At 38.9% G+C, this 26,840-nt stretch overlaps 1 protein-coding gene across 2 annotated transcripts in view; it reads left to right on the forward strand.

Annotated features, from left to right (window-relative positions):
• The window catches only part of arhgap44a (Rho GTPase activating protein 44a), a 106,339-nt gene that overhangs the window by 45,679 nt on the left and 33,820 nt on the right, over nt 1–26,840 (forward strand). For both annotated transcript variants that reach the window (XM_057861254.1, XM_057861255.1), the window contains exons 5-16: nt 28–139; nt 202–278; nt 9,018–9,132; nt 9,215–9,283; nt 9,366–9,447; nt 13,154–13,281; nt 15,148–15,259; nt 18,393–18,474; nt 18,562–18,642; nt 18,881–18,994; nt 19,058–19,149; nt 23,544–23,730. In XM_057861254.1, the coding sequence (XP_057717237.1) occupies nt 28–139; nt 202–278; nt 9,018–9,132; nt 9,215–9,283; nt 9,366–9,447; nt 13,154–13,281; nt 15,148–15,259; nt 18,393–18,474; nt 18,562–18,642; nt 18,881–18,994; nt 19,058–19,149; nt 23,544–23,730 (1,251 nt within the window). The remainder of the gene's footprint in view (nt 1–27; nt 140–201; nt 279–9,017; nt 9,133–9,214; nt 9,284–9,365; nt 9,448–13,153; nt 13,282–15,147; nt 15,260–18,392; nt 18,475–18,561; nt 18,643–18,880; nt 18,995–19,057; nt 19,150–23,543; nt 23,731–26,840) is intronic.

The following is a 26,840-nucleotide window of genomic DNA, read 5'->3' on the forward strand; positions in this document are numbered from 1 at the left end:
TTAATCCTGTTTTATTTGTCGCAACAGAAAGATGCTGAAAATGTGCGGAGAGACGGAGGAAAAGTTGGCCCAGGAACTTATCGATTTTGAGTTCCAGATTGAGCGAGATGTGGTAGAACCGCTCTACGTGCTAGCTGAGGTGCGCTGACAAGCCACACCTAGCTGGATTCTCAATTCTAATCACCTCATCTTCTTTCTAAGGTGGATATTCCAAATCTACAGAAACAAAGAAAGCACCTAGCTAAACTGGTTTTGGACATGGACTCATCTCGGACAAGGTGACACATTAACCTGACCCTGCTATTAACTCTTTGACTGCCACTGACGGCGGTAGACGTCCCATCCATTTGAACTTGGATGATCTTTCAATCGTTCACTGTCAGCCCCTCCCATTACAAGTGGACACTTCCATAGGACATCTATTGCTGTAAATAGCATTCAAAACATGATCAATTATGGGAGTGTAACGGTACACGCAAGTAACTCTCCGGTACGGGGGTCACGGTTTGGTATGGGTTCGGTACAACATGAAAAAAGTGAAAGTTTGTTATATTAGCTAAAACTAAAAAGGAGCTCTTATTAAAGTGCATAATCAATAGCGAAAAACTATTCAATTTCAATTCAATTTATTTGTATAGCCCTAAATCACAACAATGTTGTCTCAAAGGGCTTTGCAGAGGTAATATGATACAGTCAGAAACCGCAAATGAAGTATACAAAGATGAATAGATAAAGTTCAAGTCCTGGGCATCCCTCATCCTTGGACCCTCCATGTCGGCAAGGAAAAACTCCAAGCTCTTTGGGAGAAAATGAGAAACCTTGGGGAGTACCACAGTCAGGAGAGATCTACTTCCAGGACGGATAGGCGAAGTTACAGTCCGTAAAAATGCGGTGGAGTAAAGGAACAAGAAGAGGTCCATCTAGCCAGATGAGACGGGGGTGGCAACGAGGACGTCCATCCAGCCAGGGGTCCGGATAGTCAGAAGGCTGCAGCTGAAAAACAGCCCCTCCCCAGAAGGCAGGAGGAAAGGGGACACCGGGTGACTAGTGATGAAGAGACTAGTTAACTAGATAATAACACTGGAAAATAGAAATAAAGTAAGGCAAGTGGTAGGTAGAGTGAGAAAAAGGAGATAGCACTCAGTGGCTGTACTTCCCCCAGTATGATAGCTTCTAGTGCATCTTAGACTGAACTGTGAGTCTAATCCGACATCAACTAGCCTGACCATAAGCTTTGTCAAATAGGAACGTTTTTATCTAATCTTAAATGTGCAGACTGTCTCAGCTTCTTTAAAGAGCATACGACAGGATAAAAAAAGTCTTAAATGGCATTATTATGTGAATTAGAATCCTATTTTGAGACGATTCGACTATATACAACAATTTAGCAAAGCGCAGATGACGAGAAATTAGTCTTTTAATCTGCCGGTTAGCCACGCCTACCGTTATAGACCCTACTCACATGACGTCACAACCACGCCCCCGCGCCATATTGTCCGTCAACTCGTTGTTGTTGATGCATTACCGCTACGTAAATTCCTCCTATTATGGCGTGTTTTTCTGCTCGTTAACATTAATAATCAAAATGGTGAAGGCGTGTGTGGCGGTCGGTTGCAATAACAGAGTAGATAGACGGAGAGACTTGAGGTTCTACCGTATTCCGAGAGACCCGGAAAGGAGAGCGAGATGGACTGCTGCAATTCGACGAGAAAACTGGGCTCCAAACGATTTCCACAGATTACGTAGTGGTCATTTTATATCTGGTAAGATGCATTTAATATATATTTAGATGGTTTTGGGCTGACAACAACAATTAAGATCATTGCTAGGCTAATCGCCGACAACATACCGTTTCAAATTCTAGATGCTTATTTCTTCCACCATCTTTATTTTTTGAATAATATTTAGCTGGTAACAAGTGAAAGAAGCCGGCCTCGTCTACGGATCATCGGTTAAACAGGGGTGTCCAAACTTTTTGCAAAGGGGGCCAGATTTGGTGTGGTAAAAATGTGGGGGGCTACCTGGGCTGATTTACGTAGAACAATACATTTAAAGAAATTTTAGCAAGCCCTTCTGTGTGTCACATTTGCTTTATTATTATTTTTTTCATTCATAATTTCAACAATCTCGCCTTTGTGGCGTTCTTTTTCGACCCTCGGGCTCTTGCGAAATACTGCTGCTGTGAAATTAAATTAGCTTCAAGTTGCTATAATTTCTCGCTGCGTATCTTCCCTGTAATGTTATCATACATGTTAGCGTGTCTTGTTCGGTAATATTATCGCGTCACATCGAACTCTTTAAAAACAGCGACTGTCTCTTTGCAAATGAGGCAGACACAGTTGTTGCGTGTTTTATTGAAGAAATAGTCCAATATCCACCTATCCTTGAAGCGTCGGCCATTGCAGTCAACTTTTTTTTTTTTTATTGATTGTCGCCATTTTAGAAAATTGGGTCACATGGGATAATGTTGCTGAGAGTGCTGCTCTTAAAGTATTTCAAACTTTCGTGAGAATAGGCTGATTTTGTGTGGACAAGTTAGTTGTAGATATCAGGGTAGCAGATGTCAGGCAGAGAGGGCGAAGACAGCGGGTCGAAAAATATCGATTTAGGCATCAAATATGGATCTGGCGAATGGATAGACTGAAGCTTTTCCACATAACGCCTTTTATGCAACGCATCCAATGTGTTTACAGCGTCTGAAAGCACCGGGGCTTTCATGAATTGCTCTATAAACTGAACGACTAATTGAAACCATTAAGAATAGGCCTAAACAGAGACGGGCAATATGGCAGCCGGATACAGCGACACGTCATTCTGTGACGTTGGTGAGTAGGGTCTATATGGCTTTAGCGTCCCCCAACAGGTGGAGGACGTCAGCGGTAGACTGGGCTCATCGTTTTTACTATTCAACCCATTGAGGGGGAATTATTCAGAATGAGGAAACGCGAAGAAGAGAGCCGCAAAATGTCATTGTTTCAGTCTCTCTACTCCAATATTTTTACAGGATATTCTTTTTATCCAAGTATTTTTCCCCAATAGCTATATAAATGGCTTGAGAAGGACCAGTCAGCCCGTCGAGGGGGAACTATTCACAACGAGGAAAACGCGACAAAATGTCATTGTTTCTGTCTCTTTACGTCAATATTTTTACAGGATATGCTTTTTATCCAAGTATTTATCCCAATTGCTAAATAAATGCCATGGTCATGACAAATAAGTCTTGTGCTAAATGGAATATGAAATAATAAAAATGCATTTATTCAGGACGACATGGCAAAATTACTCCATAATGGTCAAAACTGTCGACTTCACCTTTACTGTCGCACCTCCCGAACGATATTTTATGACACCTAAATCGGACATATGTCATTTCCCTTCCCCGGCTTTGGGGACTGTAAACCAACCAAAAGGCGTGACAGCTAGCCGACATGCTAACCCGAACCGAGTGATGTTTCAAAGTCTTCAAAGCGGAAAATCACACATAACTAGCCCGGATTATTTGACATGACGACTGGGTTTTCGATTGTCTTCGCGGATCGGCAAACCGCTCGGCGGAGAGCAATTTACAGTTAGTTCCCCGGAGGAGGGTGGCTGCAGTTGTTGTGCAGCTAACGTGCAGCTAATGTGCATGAGGAGAGCTTTTTACATGCCTATCAATGATCAAACGTAAGTAGTCCTTTATTTAAAGAAAGTTTGTAGTGTTTACTTTGTAATAGCTGTATTAATATTTGACATAATACTAAACAAGATGTTTACTCACTTCCTCGTATGTCCAATGGTCCCACAGTAGTAGGGCTTGTTTTGGCCAATATCCACGGTGAATGGGAACCTTTTGAAACTCCAAAAAGGCGCATACGCCTCTCCCTCATACAGAATGATTTTTCTGCAGCCGTTTGGCTGGCGTGATGCGAAAAATAAACGTATTAATTCGCAAAATCAGCTGAATCCTTCATCCTCAACCACAACAGTACGCTGTATAGTGAAAAGGATGCCTTCTACCGTACACGTCACAGCGCCCTCCTCAATGCAAGACCGAAGCCGGAAGTCAGTCATTTTCATGGCGTGGGATTCAAAAAACTAAATAAATATAGCGATCGTTTCCACACACATCCAAGCGGTCCATATCATTCAGGAGCATTAAATACTGCGTTTATCATCAAATATGCTTTTTCGTGTCACATGCACTTTAATATTAGCTGGAAGCTGATTCCATAAAACAGGGGCCTGGTGGCTAAAGGCTCTAGCTCCGACAGTACTTTTAGAAACCCTGGGAACTACCAGTAGACCTGCATTCTGAGAGAGGAGTGTTCTGTTGGGGCGGTATGGAACCAGAGCATCGGTGAGATAAGATGGCCCCAACCCATTAATGGTCTTAAATGTAAGAAGGATTTTAAAGTTAATTCTAAACTCGACTGGAAGCCAGTGAAGGGCCTGGAGCACAGGGGTGAGGTGCTCTCTTCTATTAGTTCCTGTTAAAAGTCTTGCTGCTGCGTTTTGGACTAGCTGAAGACCTTTTAGAGAACTTTTAGGACAAGCTGCAAGTAGGGAGTTACAGTAATCCCATCTAGATGTAACGAATGCGTGAATTTTTCTGCATCGTTTTTAGATAAAATATTTCTAATTTTGGCTATGTTGCGCAGTCAAAACGTCAAAATTCTAAATGTGGCAAAAATAGACAACAACCCCTTATTTGTTGATATTGACTGAGGTAACAATTAAAGTCAGGGAGCACTCACCAGCTAAAAATAAGATACAGGTAGTCGAATAAACAGTACCTTATATATGATCTTTATTCAGGAGTCGCATAAGGTGTCCATAGCACACAAACCAACAGAAAAATGAGATAAGAAAACACAGTAACAGGAAAACCACGAAGTAGCGCGCCCGCCATTTTTGTGTGTGTGTGTGTGTGTGTGTGTGTGTGTGTGTATGTTCATTGTATTTATTTAGATGTCGAATTGGAAAGCGATGCATATAAGACATATTTTTCACTTTTTTCCCCCAAGTATAATTTTTAAAAAATGTATGTGTATATATGTATTAGGGCTGTCAAACAATTAAAATTTTTAATCGAGTTAATTACAGCTTAAAAATTAATCGCAATTCAAACATTTATAAAATATGCCATATTTTTCTGTAAATTATTGTTGGAATGGAAAGATAGACACAAGATGGATATATACATTCAACATACGGTACCTAAGTACGGCATTTGTTCATTATAACAAATCAACAAGATGGCATTAACATTATTAACATTCTGTTAAAGCGATCCATGGATAGAAAGACTTGCAGTTCTTAAAAGATAAATGTTAGTACAAGTTATAGAAATTTTATATTAAAACCCCTCTTAATGTTTTCGCTTTAATTAAATTTGTAAAAAATTCAATCAAAAAATAAACTACTAGCCCGCCATTGTTGATGTCAATAATTACACAATGCTTATGGGCAGGGGCGGACTGGGACTAAAAAGCAGCCCTGGACTTTGACTCAGCCCAGCCCACAAGAGTCACTATACGAAGGGAAACACAGACCCCCTAGGGGGGTCCGGGGGCATGCCCCCCAACCCCAAGGGGCGATTAAAAATTTTTTTTTTTAACATTTTATTGTAAAATGCATCAATTTCGTGCACTTTGAGAGAAAATGAAGAAAATGTGTCTAGCCTGTGACTCTCTGACTTAGGGCACTTAAAGTACTGCAAGGCTGAACTGGAGTTGGGTTAATTTTCTGGTCTAGCTCTATGGTCAACCTGAATAAACAAATGAAATAATTTTTTTCTTATAATTTAAGTTTTATGTATCCAATGGATTATAATATATCTCTATATATCTCTGTCTATAAAATGATTTCATTATGCCATAATTCAGTGGTCTCCAAACTATTCCACATAGGGCCGCAGCGCGCGCAGGATTTAATTCCTACATAACAAGACAACACCTATGCACCAATCTGGTGTCTTAAAAGTGTAATCAGTTGATTGCAGTCAGGTGCTGCTTGTTTTAGCAGAAACTTCATTGGTTAAACTGTTGGTACTCGATGGTTGAAACGAAAACCAGGGCCACAGCGGCCCTTGAGGACCGGTTTGGAGACCCCTGCTATAATTAATCTTGCCATACAAATAATAAATTTCAATGAAAATACAATAAACATTTCAAGACAAATCCTGTATACATAACCTTTATTGGAAAGTATTAACCAGAAAACAAAACGATATATAAATGATTAAAAATATATATCATATCAATTTAACTACCTAAACTTTAAAGTGAAACCATTCATTTTATTAATATTTTGTTATATTTCTTCTGAATTAATATTGCTGCTGCGTGTGCATACGTTGTTTTACATCTAAAATATTTTTTCTGAGGAGAATGATAGTAGGACTAGCTAACTTGACACGATTGCAAACGGGTACATGGACTCACTGGCACTAACCCTTTAATTGTCATTTATTTCATTTAAAATGTAGCTACCTGGTGGATAACAATTGCCAGTACACCGAGCAAGTGACCCTCTTCATCCCTTTTTACTTGCCCTGCGCTTGTCTGAGGAACTTCCACCAGCTTGTCATTGCCCCCTTCCTCTTCTTTTCTCTCTCCCTGTACCGGTTGCACGTCACAGAGCGGCTCCCGCTCCCCCTCTCACCATCGCCGGGGGCTGGGCTGCTTTTACCCGACCTGGCCGTTGCAGCCAGACTGCTGCTTGCGAAAATATTTGTCAACTTATGACATTTTAATGCTTCGCTCTCCAGTTTCTTTAATTTTTTTTCTCCCTAAACTTCTCCGCGCCACCCTTCTTTTTTTCTTTTTTGCCACCACCATCCATATTGTGCATTAACGCTCGTCGCTATTTTGCTTGCAGAAGGAACCAATAAAGGCTACTCAGTGCTTCCTTCGTTCTTCTAACAGCCAGGCGCATTGCTGCCACCTGTCGGATTGGATGCGAACTGTAGATAATCAGAGGCTAGGGGGGATAAAAACAGTGATGAATAATGAATGGCGGCCGCCGGCCGTCCAGTGCACCGGCCGTTCTGTGATCCTCCAGAACCCACAGATTACCAGTCCGCCCCTGCTTATGGGTGCTTAAGCCCATAAAATCAGTCGCACCCAAGCGACAGCAGAGGGCGACAAAACTAAAAAAAAAAAACACAAGTAACTAGTTGGCATTGCACTGTGCTGTCATTTTAATCTGTTTGAGCAGGGCATGTGTGTTAATTGCGTCAATATTTTAACGTGATTAATTAAAAAAAATATACATACTTTTTTTTTTTTTTTTTTTTTTTATAAATGGTTTTTAGGCAGTTCAAATGTCATAATTATGATGAGTTTCAAACATGTTACTGTCCCACCAAATTATTTTTAAACAAGAATAGCGTAGAAAAATAAGCGCTTGCCTTTATTAAATGCTTCATTGAGTGAGTCCACTTAAATCTGCTCACATTGCTCACTAACACACAATGAGTTGCCACAGCAAATGTTTAACAAACTAAACGATGATTGACACATGCAGCGCCTTCAAGTTTTGGCTTCCAAGCTTCCCTGGCAAGCTCAAACCTTACATCCTGTCAATCATTGTTAACTTTAACAAGCACCTCCAGTCTGCACAGCCTGACCAAGAAAAACAGCAGGGGGCAGAGTGAGAGACTACGTGATCGGATTGGGACAGCTCTGTAAAATACTGCATTTATTTATGTTTTAATTGAAAAAAAAAATCTGCGATGGACTGAGGGCACGAAGGTTGAAGCACGAAGTAGTGAGGGATCACTGTATTTGAAACGGATAGATTTGTTTTCAATTCTTGGTTGGAAGTGTCCCCCCCCCCTCCAGTAGAGGGCATCCAATGATTTTTTTTTTGGCCTAATATGGTCATGTAATAGGTTGTAGTGCAGTATTATAATAACAGTTCATATAGATGCTGTGCTGAAAAACAAAATGCCATTGTTTAAAAAATAAAAAAAAAATCAATCTGTAAGCATTTACTCACAAAGTTACTCATGACTTGAGTATTCTTTTCACCTGTTACTTTTTTAGTTGTACATTTTTGGGATGACTACTTTTACTTGAGTAATATTATTTTGAAGTAATGCTACCCTTGAGTACATTTTGGCCATTCTACCCAACACTGGTAACTCACTGACAGTGATAGACATCAAATCCATATTAACTGGAATGACTAGCATCAAATGATCATGTTTCACTATCATTAACTGGGAGCTGGCAGCGATCGAAAAATGTAAAAAATATATATACTGTATAAGAGTTGTCAATATTATCACGTTAACGGGCGGTAAATTTTTTCAATTAATCACGTCGAAATATTTGACGCAATTAACGCACAAATGCCCCGCTCAAACAGATTAAAATGACAGCAAACTGAAATGTGTACTTGTTGTGTTTTTCGGAGTTTTGTCGCCCACTGCTGGCGCTTGGGTGCGACTGATTTTATAGGCTTCAGCACCCATGAGCATTTTGTAAGTAATCATTGGCATCAACGATGGCGGCCTACTAGTTTATTTTTTGATTGAAAATTTTCCCAATTTTATTAAAACGAGAACATTAAAAGGGGTTTTAATATAAAATTTCTATAACTTGTACTAACATTTATCTTTTAAGAACTACAAGTCTTTCTATCCATGGATCGCTTTAACAGAATGTTAATAATGGTAATGCCATCTTGTTGATTTATTGTTATAATAAACAAATACACTACTTATGTATGTTGAATGTATATACGCATCTTGTGTCTCATCTTTCCATTCTAACAATAAATTACAGAAAAATATGGCATATTTTATAGATTGTTTGAATTGCGATTAATTACGATTCATTTTTAAGCTGTAATTAACTCGATTAAAAATTTTAATCGTTTGACACTGCTAATATATACATATATATTTTTTTTTTTTTTCTTTTTTTACCCAATTCCAATCCTCTGAAAATAACGCATTCTGTCCCGATTTCTGATCACGTGATCAAATCGGTGACATCCCTCGACTGAATTCTACCAAACTCCTCCAGATATCAGCAGTCGTCAAAGTCGTCCAGTCACCCGAGCAACCTTCAACCCGGCACAAAGTCTGAATCGCTCCGAGAGGAAATGGAAGAGGCGGCCACTCGGATGGAGATCTGCAGGGTCAGCTTCATCAAGCCTCCGTTTGTAATGTAGGACCTTTTTAAAACTCATTGCTTTTATGGCTTTTCCTGTTTTCTTTCAGGATCAGCTGTCTGCAGATATGTACAGTTTTGTGGCCAAGGAATTAGACTATGCAAATTACTTCCAGACAGTAAGTACAGCGTCGCATGTTGGCAGCTGCCATCGCGAGTACTATAACATTCTTATTTGTGTTTTGTTTAATCCATTCACAGCTCATAGAAACGCAAGCGGAATATCACAGGAAGTCATTGGAGATTCTAAATGGTATCCTGCCCCAAATTAAAGCACACCAAGGTCAGCATTGCATCGAGTGGGAGAGAGTGCGTGTGCTTATGCGTGTCAATATCTGCCCTGGTCGCGCACCAGAAGCAACATCTCATTGACGACTAATAGAATTAGCAGCCCGGATTTGCCAAACAACTGTCTCATTAAAATGAAATTCGAAACCCGCCCCCCTAATTAAAAAGACAAATAAGGATTAGGTTTCAGCTTTTCTCTAATTGTTTTTTGATGTGAAAGCAAAAACTCAGCTGATCAATTGTCAGTTGAGTTTTGCTCAGATGGCTCAAAAAATATTTTTACAGAGATTAGAACAAAGCTTCTTGGAACAAATGTTTCAAAACTTGTCTCCTTGCATTAGTCATATCTAAAGAGGATTTGACAGCATCATGCGAATCTAGATATAGGAAAAAACCGACATTGTGACTGGAGTTGTCGGATATTATCTACTGATCAAATGATATTGGAAGATGTTGATATTTTTCTTGAGAAAGAAAATTTGTGCAAGGTTGGTCACAGTAGCATAAAATAGCTAAATTAAGATGCTTGAGATTTGTTATGTGAGCAGACCAAAAAATAGTTGATTTCATTCACTCTCAGCCATTTTCACCGGTGCAACCCCCTTCGCTCCCGGCCGTTTTACTGGATTTTGACTGATTTTGCAAGGCCCACAGAAAATTCTGTTCGATTGCTATATAGACATGGAACCCACCAAAAAGAAAGATTAGACTCTCTTCTTTCAGCAGGGAAAAAAGTTAGTCCATATCTTTATTCATTCTTTAGGAATCAGCATTAGAAATTAGCTTAGTTTGAGCAATTTTCCAATTTCTATTGAAAAAACGGAGAAATTGAGCTTTTTGAAAAGCATACATTTCAAACATAACTATTTTTTAGCATAACTATAAACAGCTATTTTTTGCTTTTGTGACATCCCAAACATCTGAATAATGTTTTCCTTTTACAAAATAACATAAACAACAAGACAAATAGAGCTTTTGTTTGCAAAGTAACAATTTATTTACACATAACTAAACTATTGGACTGAGAGATGACGCTGTTGTGGCCACGACAGCCGGGGTAAACTTTTCCCTCACCGCCGCCTGTCTCATCAAGATGAATTTTTTGGAGTCTTTCTTTTGTGGTGACCACTGCCTCGTGGCGGAGTTTGCCTGGTGAGCTTGTGTGGGGTATGTTGTGTTTCTGGGGGGGAACTCTTTTGGCTTTGCGCGTTTCTGGCTGAGTCGCGGGACACTTAAGGGTAGCGGGGACACGAGCGGCCGAGCACGGGCTCTGCTTGGCGAGCAGCACGGACTCAACGGCATCGTCCGCTGCACTGGTGGTCCCGGTCGTTCTGCCCGGCCATTCATTCCATTGAATCGGGTTGCGGGTCTTACAAAATGGGCTACTGCCCTCCAGGGGCCAGTTTTATTGCTTTAAAATGAATTTTCAGCATTGTGCTTTGTAGCTAAGTTGCATCAGAACCTAGAGATGTCTCTTGAGAAAAAAAAAAACATAAAAGACGTATAAATATGACTTTGGGACACTGAAACTTTTAAAAATACAACCTATTTATACGTTTTTGATGAATAATAATGAAATATAAACTCATTACAATTCACTACTGCATTACCAGAAATAGTCGCTAAGAAAACTAGAAAAGTAATAAAATACAAACATTTCTTTGGCTAAGCCTAGTAAAATGAATCTTGGGAATTGTCATTTCATTGGCATGTAATATGATTGCTTGCCTGTATTTGTAATGCTTTGGTCGCCCCCTTGTGGGTGTTTGGGGCAAATTGTAAATGATTCCTTTTATCTAATGATGGACGTTTAGGCTCTTTTGGATTCATATTATTTATATGGGAGATGCATTTTCGATAACTTCAGTTGAAATTGCTTTTATTTTTCACAGAATGTTTTATTTGGAAAGCCTTGAAGTTGTTACATTTATCATGGTTAAAGTATCCAGTGGGGACAACTCTAGTTGGGACTTTTTGGAGGTTTGCCATATATTTACAAAAAAATTCAGCAGATGTGATGATGATGAAGACTGTGGTTGACTCACGCCGAGCCCGTTCCATTGACCGTTTCTCTGACTTCTTGAAATGTGAACTGGCATTCACCTCTGCTTCCCAATATAAAAGCAACGCTCACAACTAACACAAAATAACGCTGGCGTGACGTCAAACAAGTCCGAGTGCAACAAAGGAAAGCGGACTGCACTTATTCTGTAGTATAATGAAAGACCAAATATGCATAGAAATTACTGTGGAGATCAACCATTTAGACGAATTACACCTAATAAATAAACCTATTAAATAAATAATATACATAATATACTGTTCTTACCGTCAATGCTGAGAGGTGGCGGATGAAACACTGTTACGCGACAAACAAAAAAAAAGAAGGAAAAACAGCGGAAAAAACACGTGTCGTTAAGTCGAAATCACATAAGTCGGGTACATCGTAACCCGAGGACTACCTGTATTCCCTTCAAAAATAATATTTTATTATAGCTTCCTGACTTAACTGTACTGTAGTCTACAACTGTACTCTTTCAAGTACATAAAACTTAAAGTTTTAAATTTATTTTAATAAAGGTTCTGAGTATAAAACAAAAAATTCTCAGAAAAAAAGTACTGTTCGTTTAATTTTTTTTTTTTAAATGCTGCTGATTGTCTTCTTTTTTTTTTTTTTTACCTTGTGGGAAAACCGCTGATATAAATTGTGTAAATGACTCATTTATTTTCTTAAAACTAAACAAAATCGAATACGGAGGAGGCAGACTACTGAATTAGTTTTTTTTTTTTGGTCTTGTTTTTTTTCTGTGTGTAACAGTTGTTGATAAATACAATCCAAATCCAATTTCAAAGCACACTCTCTTGTATGACAATTTACAATTTGAGTTTGTGTTGAAAGGAGACTCTAAGCTGTTATATAAATGTTTATGTGTGTGGTTTCTTTATAAAAAGTAATGAGACAACTTTACTATCTAACAATAACTCAAATGCTAATATGCTTCTCAAAAACACAATACTGACACTTAAGACAGTAATTAGCATAATCGCTAACTAGCTTACAATACAAAGAATACAGTTGGTTTCATTTACTCACCTATTATTGATTTAACAACCCAACCTAATTGTAGCAGTGAACTCTCTCTCTCTCTTGCTCTAATGACTGGCGCTCGCTTAGCCTCACATTACACACAAACAAAGAGCCAAACGGGACTGCCCATAGCTGCCGGCAAAATCGATGATCAAATTAGTTGGCAGCTATTTAATTAATCGATTAGTTGTTAAGGTCTTATTAAACATATTTTCAATAACAAAACAAAAAAAAAAAAGAATAGGTGCTCCATAGTCCATACAGCCTAGTACACACTAAGACAGTTTTTACATACCCTAATCGTACAGATGCATGCTAAAAAAAAAAGTAAAAGGCAAACAAACTGAAAAAATAATTCTTGCGATGGGACAATTGCACATCCGCACATCGCCACCTACTCTTAATTTTGGATACCTGACACAAAATGCAGCCCAGGTGTTTTCAAGGCTTCACCAGCCTGACTGTTTTTTTTTTTTTTTTTTTTTTTTTTTTTGTATGTTGGTAAACTGACAAATTCAGCAGGGGATCCGATGATAATTTCCCCCGCGGTTCGAAAGTTACACTAGCACGCATTTGTTAATAACGTGACTGTTGACGCGGCTCTGCATTGCAGAGGCGTGGGTGGAGAAGCCGTCATACGGGAAGTCCCTGGAGGAGCACCTGAACATTAGCGGCAGGGAGATCGCCTTCCCCATCGAAGCGTGTGTCACCATGCTGCTGGAGTGCGGCATGCAAGAGGAGGTAAAGCATAATCTCCACCGATTGTCATTTGTCCACATCTGAACTTGTTCTGCCAAAAAAAAAAAAAAAAAAAAAAATGGATGCTGGAAAGAGATTGGGCTGAATTAAGGATGGGGCTTTTGTGTTTTCCGCCATATTTTTTTTTTCCCTATCATTTTTGGGGACCACATAAAGGTTTCGGTCTTAAAAAATCTGAATTTACTCTTCATTATTTCTTGTGTCTGGCATTATAAGGCCAAAAAAATATATCATTCATTATTTTAAATATTTTATAAATTATTTTTATTTGAAAGTTTTTATTGTCCATTGTTTTGTTTTTTTAATGTATGTGTTCATTTTCGTTTTTTATATATTACTTTTTTTGAAAGTGTGCACTGGAATAACACACCTCCTTAAAACTAGTTAAATTATTTTGTTTTCATTGTAAATTTAATAGAAATAAGTGAAATTATCTGCCAGTACATCAAGTAAATTTTACTCAGATTGCTTGAAATAAGAAGGTAGCGAGCTGAAAATAAGCCTCATAAACTTATTTTAAGCAATAAATTAGTATATTCAATCTTTAAAAACGCTGGTGTGTCAGAAATCACCTGAATTTAAGAATAAAAATCGTTCAAAACAATATTTGAATGCAAAATTTTCTTGATTTAGGTGAAAAATTACCAACTTTTACATGTATGCGCTTGATAAGAACATACTGTATAGTAATATTTACTTAAAGTGGAATAATCTGACGCATTAATCTGTTAACTAGTCTTTAACACTCAAAACAAGATGGACAAAATGATTAGGCTAGACTTAAGAAAAATAATCTGATTAAGACGTTATAAATTAAAATATAAAAAAAATTAGGGCTGTCAAACGATTAAAAATTTTAATCGAGTTAATTACAGCTTAAAAATTAATGAATCGTAATTAATCGCAAGTAATCGCAATTCAAACCATGTATAAAATATGCCATATTTTTCTGTAAATTATTATTGGAATTGAAAGATAAGACTCAAGATGGATATATACATTCAACATACGGTACATAAGGACTGTATTTGTTTATTATAGCAATAAATCAAGAAGATGGCATTACCATTATTAACATTCTGTTAAAGCGATCCATGGATAGAAAGACTTGTAGTTCTTAAAAGATAAATGTTAGTACAAGTTATAGAAATTTTATATTAAAACCCCTCTTCATGTTTTCGTTTTAATCAAATGTGTAAAATTTTCAATCAAAAAATAAACTAGTAGCCCGCCATTGTTGATGTCAATAATTACTTACACGATGCTCATGGGTGCTAAAGCCTATAAAATCAGTCGCACCCAAGCGCCAGCAGAGGGCGGCAAAACTCCATTAAACACAACAAGTGGGCATTGTACTGTCACTGTACTGTCATTTAAATCTGTCTGTGCGGGGCATGTGCGTTAATTGCGTCAAATATTTTAACATGATTAATTTAAAAAATTAATTACCGCCCGTTAACGCGATAATTTTGACAGCCCTAAAAAAATATATATATATATTTCAAATTATTATCTAAAATAATTTTTATGTTTATATTTTGCCAATGGTAAAATTCACATGGCCAAACTAATTCAACAACTTGAGTTTGAGACCCCTTCTGTAAAATGTCCATTTTGATTTTTATTTTCTATTTTGATTTTTGCCATTTTTTAGGTCATGGCTTTTTTGTCGATCTAATTATGAACAGACATGACAATCAATTTCATGTTGCTAAATGGTTACTCGGTGCAGGTTAAATGAGCGCATTTGTTAATTAAAATCACGTCATGTTGCTTTATTAACAAACAATTAGGTTTCATTTCACGTATAATAAGGTGCATTTTAATATGTGTGTGGGCTGCACGCAGGGCCTCTTCCGAGTGGCGCCGTCAGCCTCCAAACTGAAGAAACTGAAAGCCTCCCTGGACTGCGGCGTTCTGGATGTGCAAGAGTATTCCTCCGACCCGCACGCCATCGCAGGTTAACGCCTACGCTGACTCCAACGATCATCTCCATAGCGACGACAGCCCGTGCTTGCTTTTGAAAAAGATTTCTTTTTCCCCCAACAAATGAAAACAGTTATTAACCGTGAGGTCTGGCAGTGAATAATCATGTGTCATTGACAGCAATGGACATCCAGTCCATTTGAACTGGAAGGGCTGGCAGTGAATGATCATCGGAACGTTCATTGCCAACTAGTGCTGCAACGATTAATCGATTAACTCAAGTAATTCGATTCGAAAAAAGCTTCTAATCCAAATTTGATGGTTCGAGGATTCATTTGAGTAGCGTTGCAATGTTTTTTGTTGTTTTTTGTTTTTTTTAAAGTGTTTGCATTTACACTGCTGGCCAAAAGTATTGGCACCCCTGCAATTCTGTCAGATAATGCTCAATTTCTCCCAGAAAATGATTGCAGTTACAAATGCTTTGGTAGTAATAGATTCAAATTAGGGGTGCCAAATGATTAAAATTTTTAATCGAGTTAATTACAGCTTAAAATTGAATTAATCGTAATTAATCGTAATTCAAACCATCTATAAAATATGCCATATTCTTCTGTAAATTATTGTTGGAATGGAAAAATAAGACCGAGATGGATATATACATTCAACATACGGTACATAAGTACTGTATTTCTTTATTATAACAATAAATCAACAAGATGGCATTACCCATACCTGTTAAGTTGTAGAAATTGCAAATAGGGAGATTTCTGTTTGCCAACCCCGATGCGCGCGCACGCGACAATCGCTAAGACAAAATGCAACCATTTTTTTTCAAGTTCATTTTGGTCACAACACTTGTGTAAAAATTAACTACACTGTCAAAGAACCTCTTTTTGGTGGCATCAGAGATAGTCTTCAACTTGCTCCATGTATTCTCTGGCATCATGTGATACTGCTATGTTGCCTGTGTCATGCCAGTTCTCCTTGTTCCTGTAATCAACATCTAAGATATCCTCAGCTTTCCTGATCACATCCATTTGCACAAATTTGGACATCAGCTTCCTCAGCAGCCTCTTCATCTCATCAACCATCACTCCAATTAGGGTTTCGTCAGACTAAATCAGCAAGATTAAAAACATTAATTACATCATTTAGAAAATTAATCATATTTGTTTTTAAAAGTATCTTTGTCATGGCAGTTTTTTAATTGAATTGTAACCTAGAATTGAAACTTTATATATTTTTTTCAGCACAGTAATAATGATATAATGTAATAAAGTGTATAGTATACACTTTAGCATAATAGCGAATCTAAATGATTAAACTTCAAGTAAGTAACGATATGCTTTCTCACTTAAATTCATATATTGTGGGGGTAGGACCGCAGTGGTTTAATATTCCATGATGTTTGATCCACGAAAACACAGAGTAAAGCAGCGACTTCTTCCTCATCGTTCTCCCATCATTAGCTCTAATGCTATTAGCATTAGGCTAGTTAGCTATCGCTGGCAGGTAAGACTTACGGCAATTACGTTGACGAACGTCGTTTTTCCCGAATACTGGAGGCTGACCAGGGTCAGCTCCATCTCTTCCTTCCAAAATACAGACTTGAACCAGTCTAAAAGCCGGTTTATTAGTGCCAGCATCTTGGGAAGTCGGTGGTGCTTCGCCTCTTCCCTCCCTGTCAGATGATTGGTTGGGCTTTTCCAGCTCTGAAGGGGAGTGAGGGCGGGGAAGTCGGAGACGGCCAGGCTGTTCGTTGTTGGTCACTTTCCGAATCGGGCCGAATGGTATCGTTACAAAACGGTGACAAACAAAAACGTAAAAAAAAAAAAAAAAATTGACATTTTTGGAAAATCGGGAGATTTGGCTTTCTAATCGTGAGGCGTGAGCATTGGGGTCAAAATCGGGAGTCTCCCGACCAAATCGTGAAACTTAACAGGTCTGATTACTATTATTAACATTCTGTTAAAGCGATCCATGGATGGAAAGACTTGTCATTCTTAAAAGATAAATATTAGTACAAGTTATAGAAATGTTATGTTAAAACACCTCTTAATGTTTTTGTTTTAATAAAATTTGTAAAATTTTCAATCAAAAAATAAACTAGTGGTCCGCCTTTGTTGATGTCAATAATTACTTACACAATGCTCATGGGTGCTGAAGCCTATAAAATCAGTCGCACCCAAGCGCCAGCAGAGGGCGATATAACTCTGAAAAACACAACAAGTACACATTTCAGTTTGCTGTCATTTTAATCTGTTTGAGCGGGGCATTTGTGCGTTAATTGCGTCAAATATTTTAACGTGATTAATTTAAAAAATTAATTACAGCCCGTTAACACGATAATTATGACAGCCCTAGTTTTAATATAAAATTTCTATAACTTGTACTCACATTTATCTTTTAAGAACTACAAGTTTTTCCATCCATGGATCGCTTTAAGAGAATGTTAGTAATGTTAATGTCATCTTGTTGATTTATTGTTTTAATAAACAAATACAGCACTTATGTACCGTATGGTGAATGTATATATCCGTCTTGTCTTATTTTTTCATTCCAACAATAATTTACAGAAAAATATGGCATATTTTATAGATGGTTTGAATTGCGATTAATTACGATTACATTTTAAGCTGTAATGAACTCGATTAAAAATTGTAATGGTTTGACAGCCCTAATTTTAACGTGATTAATTTAAAATATTATTCACCGCCCATTAATGCAATAATTTTGACAGCCCTAATTATATTATTATTATTTTTTATTTTTATTTTTTTGCTTTTGTTCCGTGAAGAATCCAGAAAGGGTTATTTGATTGTGGTTTTCTGAAAAACAATATTTTTTTACATTTAGGCACACCTGCAATCGTCACACTTTTTCTGTTACACACTGACCCAGCCCCTCATCAGAGAAGGGAAAAGTTATGTGGCCCTCACAGGTATAAGTTTGGGGACCCCTGACTTAAATAATAGATAGTTGAGATTTTGGCCAAGGTGATTGTTAAAATTTGAGTTCGGATTCAAATCTCTCATAAGAAAGTCTTAAATTTTCCTTAATGAAACCTGTAAAAACCCTGAATGCTAGCATTGCATTTTCCAGAAAAAAAAACAAAAAAATAGTTCTGTTCTCAAAAACCTTTCCGATTATGCTTCTCTTGCCTGCAGGCGCTCTCAAATCGTACTTACGAGAACTCCCCGAGCCGCTGATGACGACGGAGCTTTACGACGAATGGATCCAGGCCTCCAAGTGAGTTTCGGAACTTTTCCCAGCTCACCCCAGACCGGTTGCTAGCTAAACGCTAATTTCCCAAATTACACATTTTCCTTGTCCCAGCATTCAAGATATGGACAAGCGACTCCAAGCATTAATGGCGGCGTGTGAGAAACTGCCCACAGACAATTTAAACAACTTCAGGTTAGTCACCTTCTTGCTTTTTCCCTGTTTGTACCGCCACAAGGGAGGACAATAAATTTGGATTAACTGCCCAAAGATAAAAGCAACATTATGTTTTAGTGTGCAGGATTAGCCTGCTTTTTCAGGCAGGGTGTTTCTGTGCGGTCGGGAGATAAGCCTTCTAAATGAACTGCAAGCTGCCCCCGTTGTGCCAGGAAAAACACGTTTTAAGATGTCCTTTTGTGTGTGAACACCGCAGATATCTGGTCAAATTCTTAGCCAAGCTGAGCGAGTACCAGGACGCCAACAAGATGACGCCCGGGAACATGGCCATCGTCCTCGGCCCTAACTTACTCTGGACGCACACCGAGCCGTACGTATCTGTAGCGACGACTACCTCGGAATCAGATGTCTTACCGTGCCGCTGTTTTGGCAGGGACATGACGGAGATGATGACAACGTTGTCGCTGCAGATTGTCGGAATCATCGAGCCCATTATCCAACATGCCGACTGGTTCTTCCCAGGAGGTGTGGGCTTCACACTGTCACACTATCCATTCTAGAAGTATTAATTCTGCTAAAGATGTCGGGTCTGATCACGTCATTTTCAAAGTATCGGAATCGGCAAAAAAATATCGGACATGCCTTTTTTAAATATATTTATATTTTTTAATTAAATCGTTTTCTAGTTGTATTTAACGTTACAGCCAAATGTCTTTACTTTTGGCTTAAAGTAGGGCTATCAAATTTATCGTGTAAACGACGGTACTACTAATTTTTTAAAAATTAATCACGTATAATTATTTAACGCAATTAACGCATGCGCTGCGCGACCCACTCACGCATTATCGCGTTCAATCAATAATGGCGCCGTTTTACTTACATATAGAGCTATAAGATAACGTAAAATGAGTAGAGTGAATTTAGGCAGTCTTTGGAGCCTTTTTATAATTGGCTAAAGCCTTAAAACTCTCCACAATTAGAAATGTCGTGGGACGCAATGTGGGGAAGAGAGGTAGTAATTGATCTTTTTCTTAACACCCTATGTTATTTCACAACGCAGAGAAGATATATCAATTGGTGCCACTACGCACAGTAATGGTTGCATTTCCCATCATGCATTCGGGCAGAACAGTTAAATGGCTACAGTATCATTTACTGAAAGCTCAACAAATACACTAGATGGCAATATTTAGTCACAATATACAAAGTCACATTTATCCTTTTTTTACAATTACAAGTCTTTCTATCCGTGGATCCCTCTCACAGAATGTTAATAATGTAAATGTCATCTTGAGGATTTATTTTCATAATAAACAAATACAGTACTTATGTACTGTATGTTAATTGTATATATTCGTCCGAGTTTTATTTAATTTTTTTCTTAATGCATTGCCAAAATGTATATGATCGGGAAAAATTATCGGGAATGATTGGAATTGAATCGGGAGCAAAAAAAAGCAATCGGATCGGGAAATATCGGGATCGGCAGATACTCAAACTAAAACGATCGGGATCGGATCGGGAGCAAAAAAACATGATCGGAACAACCCTAAATTCTGCATACGGAATTTTTCGGATTTCATACAGCGGTATGAAAAAGTATCTGAACCTTTTGGAATTTCTCACATTTCTGCATAAAATCTCCATGAAATGTGATCTGATCTTTGTTAAAATCACACAGATGAAAAAACAACATTGTCTGCTTTCACTAAAACCACCCAAACATTTATAGGTTTTCATATTTTAATGAGGATAGCATGCAAACAATGACAGAAGGGGGAAAAATAAGTGAACCCTCTGCCTAAGGAGACTTAGGCCATGTCCACACGTAGCAGGATATTTGGCAAAAAGAAGAAATTTTTCTACGGTTTGGCCTATCATCCACACGAACACGCACATGTAAACCAGGGTTCTTAAGAACGATGGGGAAAGTGAAGAAGTGCGAATTCTGCGTTTGTGGCCCCACCATGTGGACAATGATAACCGAAGATTTTTTGTCTTCACGTCACACATGAGACCAATGTTTAAAATTAGAGTAAATTAGACAGCCATTTTTTTGCTTCCATTTTTTTTACAAACTCTTGCTATGCCTCTTATTGAAGAATGGTATTATGGACAATTATTTTATTGTTATAAATGTACTTAAAAATGAATGAAAGCGGTTGGCTGTTGATTTTTACAAACGTGCAGAATCCTCGCTTTTAAAAAAAAAACTGCTAGGTGTGGACATGGCCTTAAAGAGGAATTGAAACCAATTTTATCAAACATTTTAAGTCAGGTGTCAGCCCAATCACTGATGAGTGGTTTAAAGCTGCCCTGCCCACTATAAAGCGCACACCTGGTAAGAATTGTCTTGATGGGAAGCATTGTCTGATGTGCAAAAGCTCGGTCAAAACAGCTGTCTGAAGACCTGCAATCAAGGATTGTTGATTTGTATAAAGCTGGGAAAGGATACAAAACCAATCAAATCAATCGGCAGTCAGAGAAGTTGTCTACAAATGGAGAGAGTTTGGCACGGTTGCTTCTCTCCCAAGGTGTGGCCGTCCACCAAAGATGACACCAAGAGTTCTGCCCAGAATTCTCAGAGATATAAAAAAGAACCCTAGAGTGTCTGCTAAAGACTTACAGAAATCACTGGCACACTCCAATATCTCTTTGCACACATAATCTATATGTAAAACTATGGCCAAGAATGGTGTACATGAGAGGACTCCACAGAGGAAGCCACTGCTGTCTAAAAAAAACATTGTTGCTTGTTTAATGTTTGCAAAAAGGCACTTGGACACTCCACAGAAGTTTTGGTAAAATATTTTGTGGACTGATGAAACCAAAGTTGAATTGTTTGGGAGTAACACACAATGTCATCTGTGGAGGAAAAATGGAACACTTCACCAACCTCATCCACATCATGAAGCATGGTGGAGGGAGCATCATGATTTGGGGCTGTTTCGCGACCTCAGGGCCTGGACAACTTGCAGTAATTAATGGAAGAATGAATTCAAAAGTGTATCAGGTCGTCTGTCAGACAAAGCTAAAAAGAGGATGGATGCTGCAACAAGACAATGATCCAAAACACAGAAGTAAATCAACTTCAGAATGGTTTCAGAAGAACAGTATACACGTTCTGGAGTGGCCAAGTCAAAGTCCAGACTTGAACCCCATTGAGATGCTGTGGCATGACCTAAAGACAGCGATTCATGCCAAACATCCCAGGAATCTGACTGAACTACCACAGTTTTGTAGGCAAGCATGGGCCAAGATTAGTCCTGATCGATGTGCCAGACTAATCTGCAGCTACAGGAAACGTCTGGTGGAATTAATTGCTGCGGGGGGGTGCACAACATATTAAATGTGCTAGTTCACTTATTTTCCCCCCTTCTGTAATTGTTTGCCTACTATATTAAACGTGCTAGTTCACTTACTTATTTTTCCCCCTTCTGTAATTGTTTGCCTACTATCCTCATAAAGTGTGAAAACATGTAAATGTTTGGGTGGTTTCAGTTCAAGCAGACAGTGTTTCCATCTGTGTGATTTTGACAAAGATCAGATCATATTTGATGGTGATTTTATGCAGAAATGTGAGAAATTCCAAAGGGTGCAGATACTTTTTCATACCACTGTAACTGCTTATTTATTTTTTTAATTGTATTTTTTTTTTTTAAAACTGTTGTTATATTGATACTGTACACCTGCTCACCTACCTGTACTGTACTTTTGAGCACTGGTTTTATAATGGACTTTTTTCTTTCTATAACTTTTTGTAAGTTATAAATAAGATTTCTTTTTATTTCTAAGGGACAGATGACTTGAAATACAAATGAGATGCTTGCAAATGAACTCCTAAGTCAAGGCAGCACTGTATTTCAGACTATTTTTGAGTACCGTATTTTTCGGACTACAAGTCGCTCCTGAGTATAAGTCGATCTAGCCATAAAATGCCCAACGAAGAGAAAAAAAACATATACAAGTCGCATCGGAGTATAAGTCGAATTTTTGGGGGAAATTTACTTGATAAAATCCAACACATAGAACAGACATGTCATCTTGAAAGGCAATTTAATATAAAAATACAATAGAGAACAACATGCTAAATAAATGTACAGTGTACAGTGCATGAACAACGAAATGTGAATATACTGTCCTACGCTACGGCCTGTCCTGGCTATACAGCAAACTCCCAAAAGACAATGCTGGACGTCCGTATAATTTGCTGAATCAATTTGGTCCTCGATAGAAAACAGGTTCGCATCAACGTAAATAAATGATAATTAGGTACTATTAGTAATAAGTAACAGGTTAGCATGCGTTCGCTATCATTAGCACATCGTTCAAACAACCACACAACTGGCTCTAAGTGTCCGATCGCGGGTGGAAAACACACAACAACAACAGAAAAGATGATACACGCAGGCGTTGCCTCTGTAGAGATGATTTAAAAGCATAAACAACGAAAGTAGGTTCGCATCCGTCTATTCTCTCTAGCTAACTCGCCCACTCAGAGCTACGTAGCTGTCCGTCTTCTTCTGGCGTGTCAAGTAAACAAGTGCGAGTGCGCCCTCACGTGGGCGTGAAAGCGCCACAAACTAAATGCATCCATTTCAAGATAAAAAAGTCAATAATACAATTGAACATACACTGCCAAAGGCAGAACGCGAACGTGGCCATAGCTATAAAGAGTTATTCAGGTAACTATAGCATAAGAACATGCTAACAACTTTACAAAACCATCAGTGTCACTGCAAAACACCAAAGTAACATGTGAAATTATATCATAATGTGTTAATAATTCCACACATAAGTCGCTCCTGAGTATAAGTCGCACCCCCAGCCAAAATATGAAAAAAAACGCGACTTATAGTCCGAAAAATACGGTATGTTGCCTAACATTGATGCCTCTTCCCCCTCTTCCATCCACTCAGAGATTGAATTCAACCTGACCGGCAGCTACGGCAGCCCCGTCCACACCAACCACAACTCCAACTACAGCTCCATGCCTTCCCCCGACATGGAGCAGTCGGAACGCAAGCAGCCGCACCACGACCAGAGCCGGCGCCCCCTCAGCGTTGCCACGGACAACATGATGCTGGAGTTTTACAAGAAGGATGGGTAATAATGACGCTCACGCACACACACACAAAAAAAAAAAAACATTACTCGAGGTGTATTATTTGCACCGTCTTGCTTCCGTCACCTGTTCTACCCATTCTATATACTCCCCCCACACACTTTCAACAGCACCCATCTGGCTGGAATGCATGCATGAATGACACTGTCTCCATGGCGACGCAGCCCTGTTGAAGTGGCCGCTTGTTGCCTGGTTTGCTCATTAAATATTTCTCCCATCCTCCCACCGCCGGCTCCTCCTACGCAGTCTGGCGACACCGCGTACAGCTGGTGGAAAATAACAGGGGGAAAAAAATTGGCCTCCCACGAGACGTCGGGGTGTCAAACTCATTTCTGACTGGGAAAATGGATAATCACCTCATGTGTATACAAATGGCTGGCTGGCTGGCATTAAATGATCACGCGTCAACACCATTGACGCCGATGGACGTCCCATCCACTTGGACTGGGATGGCTAGAAGTGATCAGTCGAAATATACAGTGGGGCAAATAATTATTTAGTCAACCACTAATTGTGCAAGTTCTCCCACTTGAGAATATTAGAGAGGCCTGTAATTTTCAACATGAGTAAACCTCAACCATGAGAGACAGAATGTGGGAAAAAAACTGAAAATCACATTGTTTGATTTTTAAATCATTTATTTGCAAATCATAGTGGAAAATAAGTATTTGGTCAATACCAAAAGTTCATCTCAATACTTCGTTATGTACCCTTTGTTGGCAATAACGGAGGCCAAACATTTTCTGTAACTCTTCACAAGCTTTTCACACACTTTTGCTGGTATTTTGGCCCATTCCTCAGTGCAGATCTCCTCTGGAGCAGTGATGTTTTGGGGCTGTTGTTGGGCAACACAGACTTTCAACTCCCTCCACAGATTTTCTGTGGGGTTGAGATCTGGAGACTGGCCAGGCCACTCCAGGACCTTGAAATGCTTCTTACAAATCCACTCCTTTGTTGCCCTGGCTGTGTATTTGGGATCATTGTCATGCTGAAAGACTCAGCCATGTCTCATCTTCAGTGCCCTTGCTGATGGAAGGAGATTTTCACTCAAAAACTATCGATACATGGCCCCATTCATTCTTTCCTTTACACAGCTCAGTCGTCCTGGTCCCTTTGCAGATAAACAGCCCCAAAGCATGTTTCCACCCCCATGCTTCACAGTGGGTATGGTGTTCTTCGGATGCAATTTAGTATTCTTTCTCCTCCAAACACGAGAACCTGCTTTCTACCAAAAAGTTCTATTTTGGTTTCATCTTACAATAACACATTCTCCCAGTCCTCTTCTGGATCATCCAAATGGTCTCTAGCGAACTGCAGACAGGCCTGGACGTGTACTTTCTTCAGCAGGGGGACACGTCTGGCAGTGCAGGATTTGAGTCCCTGGTGGCGCATTGTGTTACTGATAGTAGCCCTTGTTATTGTGGTCCCAGCTCTCTGTAGGTCATTCACTAGGTCCCCCCGTGTGGTTCTGGGATTTTTGCGCACCGTTCTGGTTATCATTTTGACGCCACGGGGTGAAATCTTGCACGGAGCCCCAGATCGAGGGAGATTATCAGTGGTCATGTATGTCTTCCATTTTCTAATTATTGCTCCCACAGTTGATTTCTTTACACCATGCGTTTTACCTATTTCAGATTCAGTCTTCCCAGCTTGGTGCAGGTCTACAATTTAGTCTTTGGTGTCCTTCGACAGCTCTTTGGTCTTGGCGATAGTGGAGTTTGGAGTGTGACTGACTGAGGTTGTGGACAGGTGTCTTTTATACCGATAATGAGTTAAAACAGGTACCATTAATACAGTTAACGAGTGGAGCCTTGTTAGACCTCATTAGAAGAAGTTAGATCTCTTTGACAGCCAGAAATCTTGCTTGTTTGTAGGTGACCAAATACTTATTTTCCACTCTAATTTGGAAATAAATTATTTAAAAATCAAACAATGTGATTTTCAGTTTTTTTCCACATTCTGTCTCTCATAGTTGAGGTTTACCCATGTTGACAATTGCAGGCCTCTCTAATCTTTTCAGGTAGGAGAACTTACACAATTGGTTGTTGACTAAATACTTATTTGCCCCACTGTAAACCCATTGGGATGTTTCAGCAGTTAGTAACATTATTATTCACCTGATAGCTTCACGCGCGGTAAAGAAAAAAAAAAAAGAAAAAAAAGAAAAATACTTTCTAAATCTTGATCCGGTTTTACTCATCTGTTGTTTGCGTTGTCAAAAACTTAACAGTGACAGATGTTGGTCTTTCAATGAGGGGGAAGCTCAAAGTGTGTCTGCTTGTGAGTGCTTTGTGACAGTGGAGTGGCTCAGTGGCCCCCGCTGCTCGGTAGGGAAAGAAACTAGAGTGCCAGAAGTTAAGTCTCCAAACACAAGCAGAGTAGCGTTTCTTGAAAATCAAATTTTGTCAGAGATTACAATAAGTAACACAAACCCATTGTTTTGGTTGCTTTGCTGACTCGTTTTCAACCATCTTACTTCTTTTTGAAAAAAGACAGTAAATGCATATGTCTTTTTGGCATGTTGAAATAACATTTGATCCTGGCTGCTTGCTCCCCAGATGCCGCAATAATTTTTATGTCGGGGCGTGATTGTTGGGCCAGCTTTTCAGTGCATCAACAAATCTGATTCTTTCAAATGATGTAAAATTTTTATAAACAACATGCAATTCCTGGGATTTGTTCTATAAATCAATTTATACATATTATTTTATACTGTAATGTCCGTAACTATGCACGGTCCCTATAAGAGACGCTGGGACTGGAGAGCTGTGAGATAGTAGGAAGCGAGGGAGAGACGGGCGAGAAGCGAAAGTGGTAATGGTGTTGTACTTGTATAGCGCTTTTCCACCTTTTAAGGTGCTCAAAGCGCTTTACACTAAATTGCCATTTACCTACAGGTGACGCAGCACCAGGAGCAATGTGGGGTTCAGTTTCTTGCTCAAAGATACCTAGGCAAGTTCATCAGGGCAGAGAATCGAACCCACAACCTCTGGGTTGGGGGACAACTACTCTACCAGTGAGCCACGCCACCCCAGTTAGCGGTCGAATGTGGCGGCAGTCCGCTGTTATTTTTTTTATTGTTTTCTTATTG

Source organism: Corythoichthys intestinalis, chromosome 16 (genome assembly GCF_030265065.1).
Source record: "Corythoichthys intestinalis isolate RoL2023-P3 chromosome 16, ASM3026506v1, whole genome shotgun sequence".
Lineage (NCBI taxonomy): Eukaryota > Metazoa > Chordata > Actinopteri > Syngnathiformes > Syngnathidae > Corythoichthys > Corythoichthys intestinalis.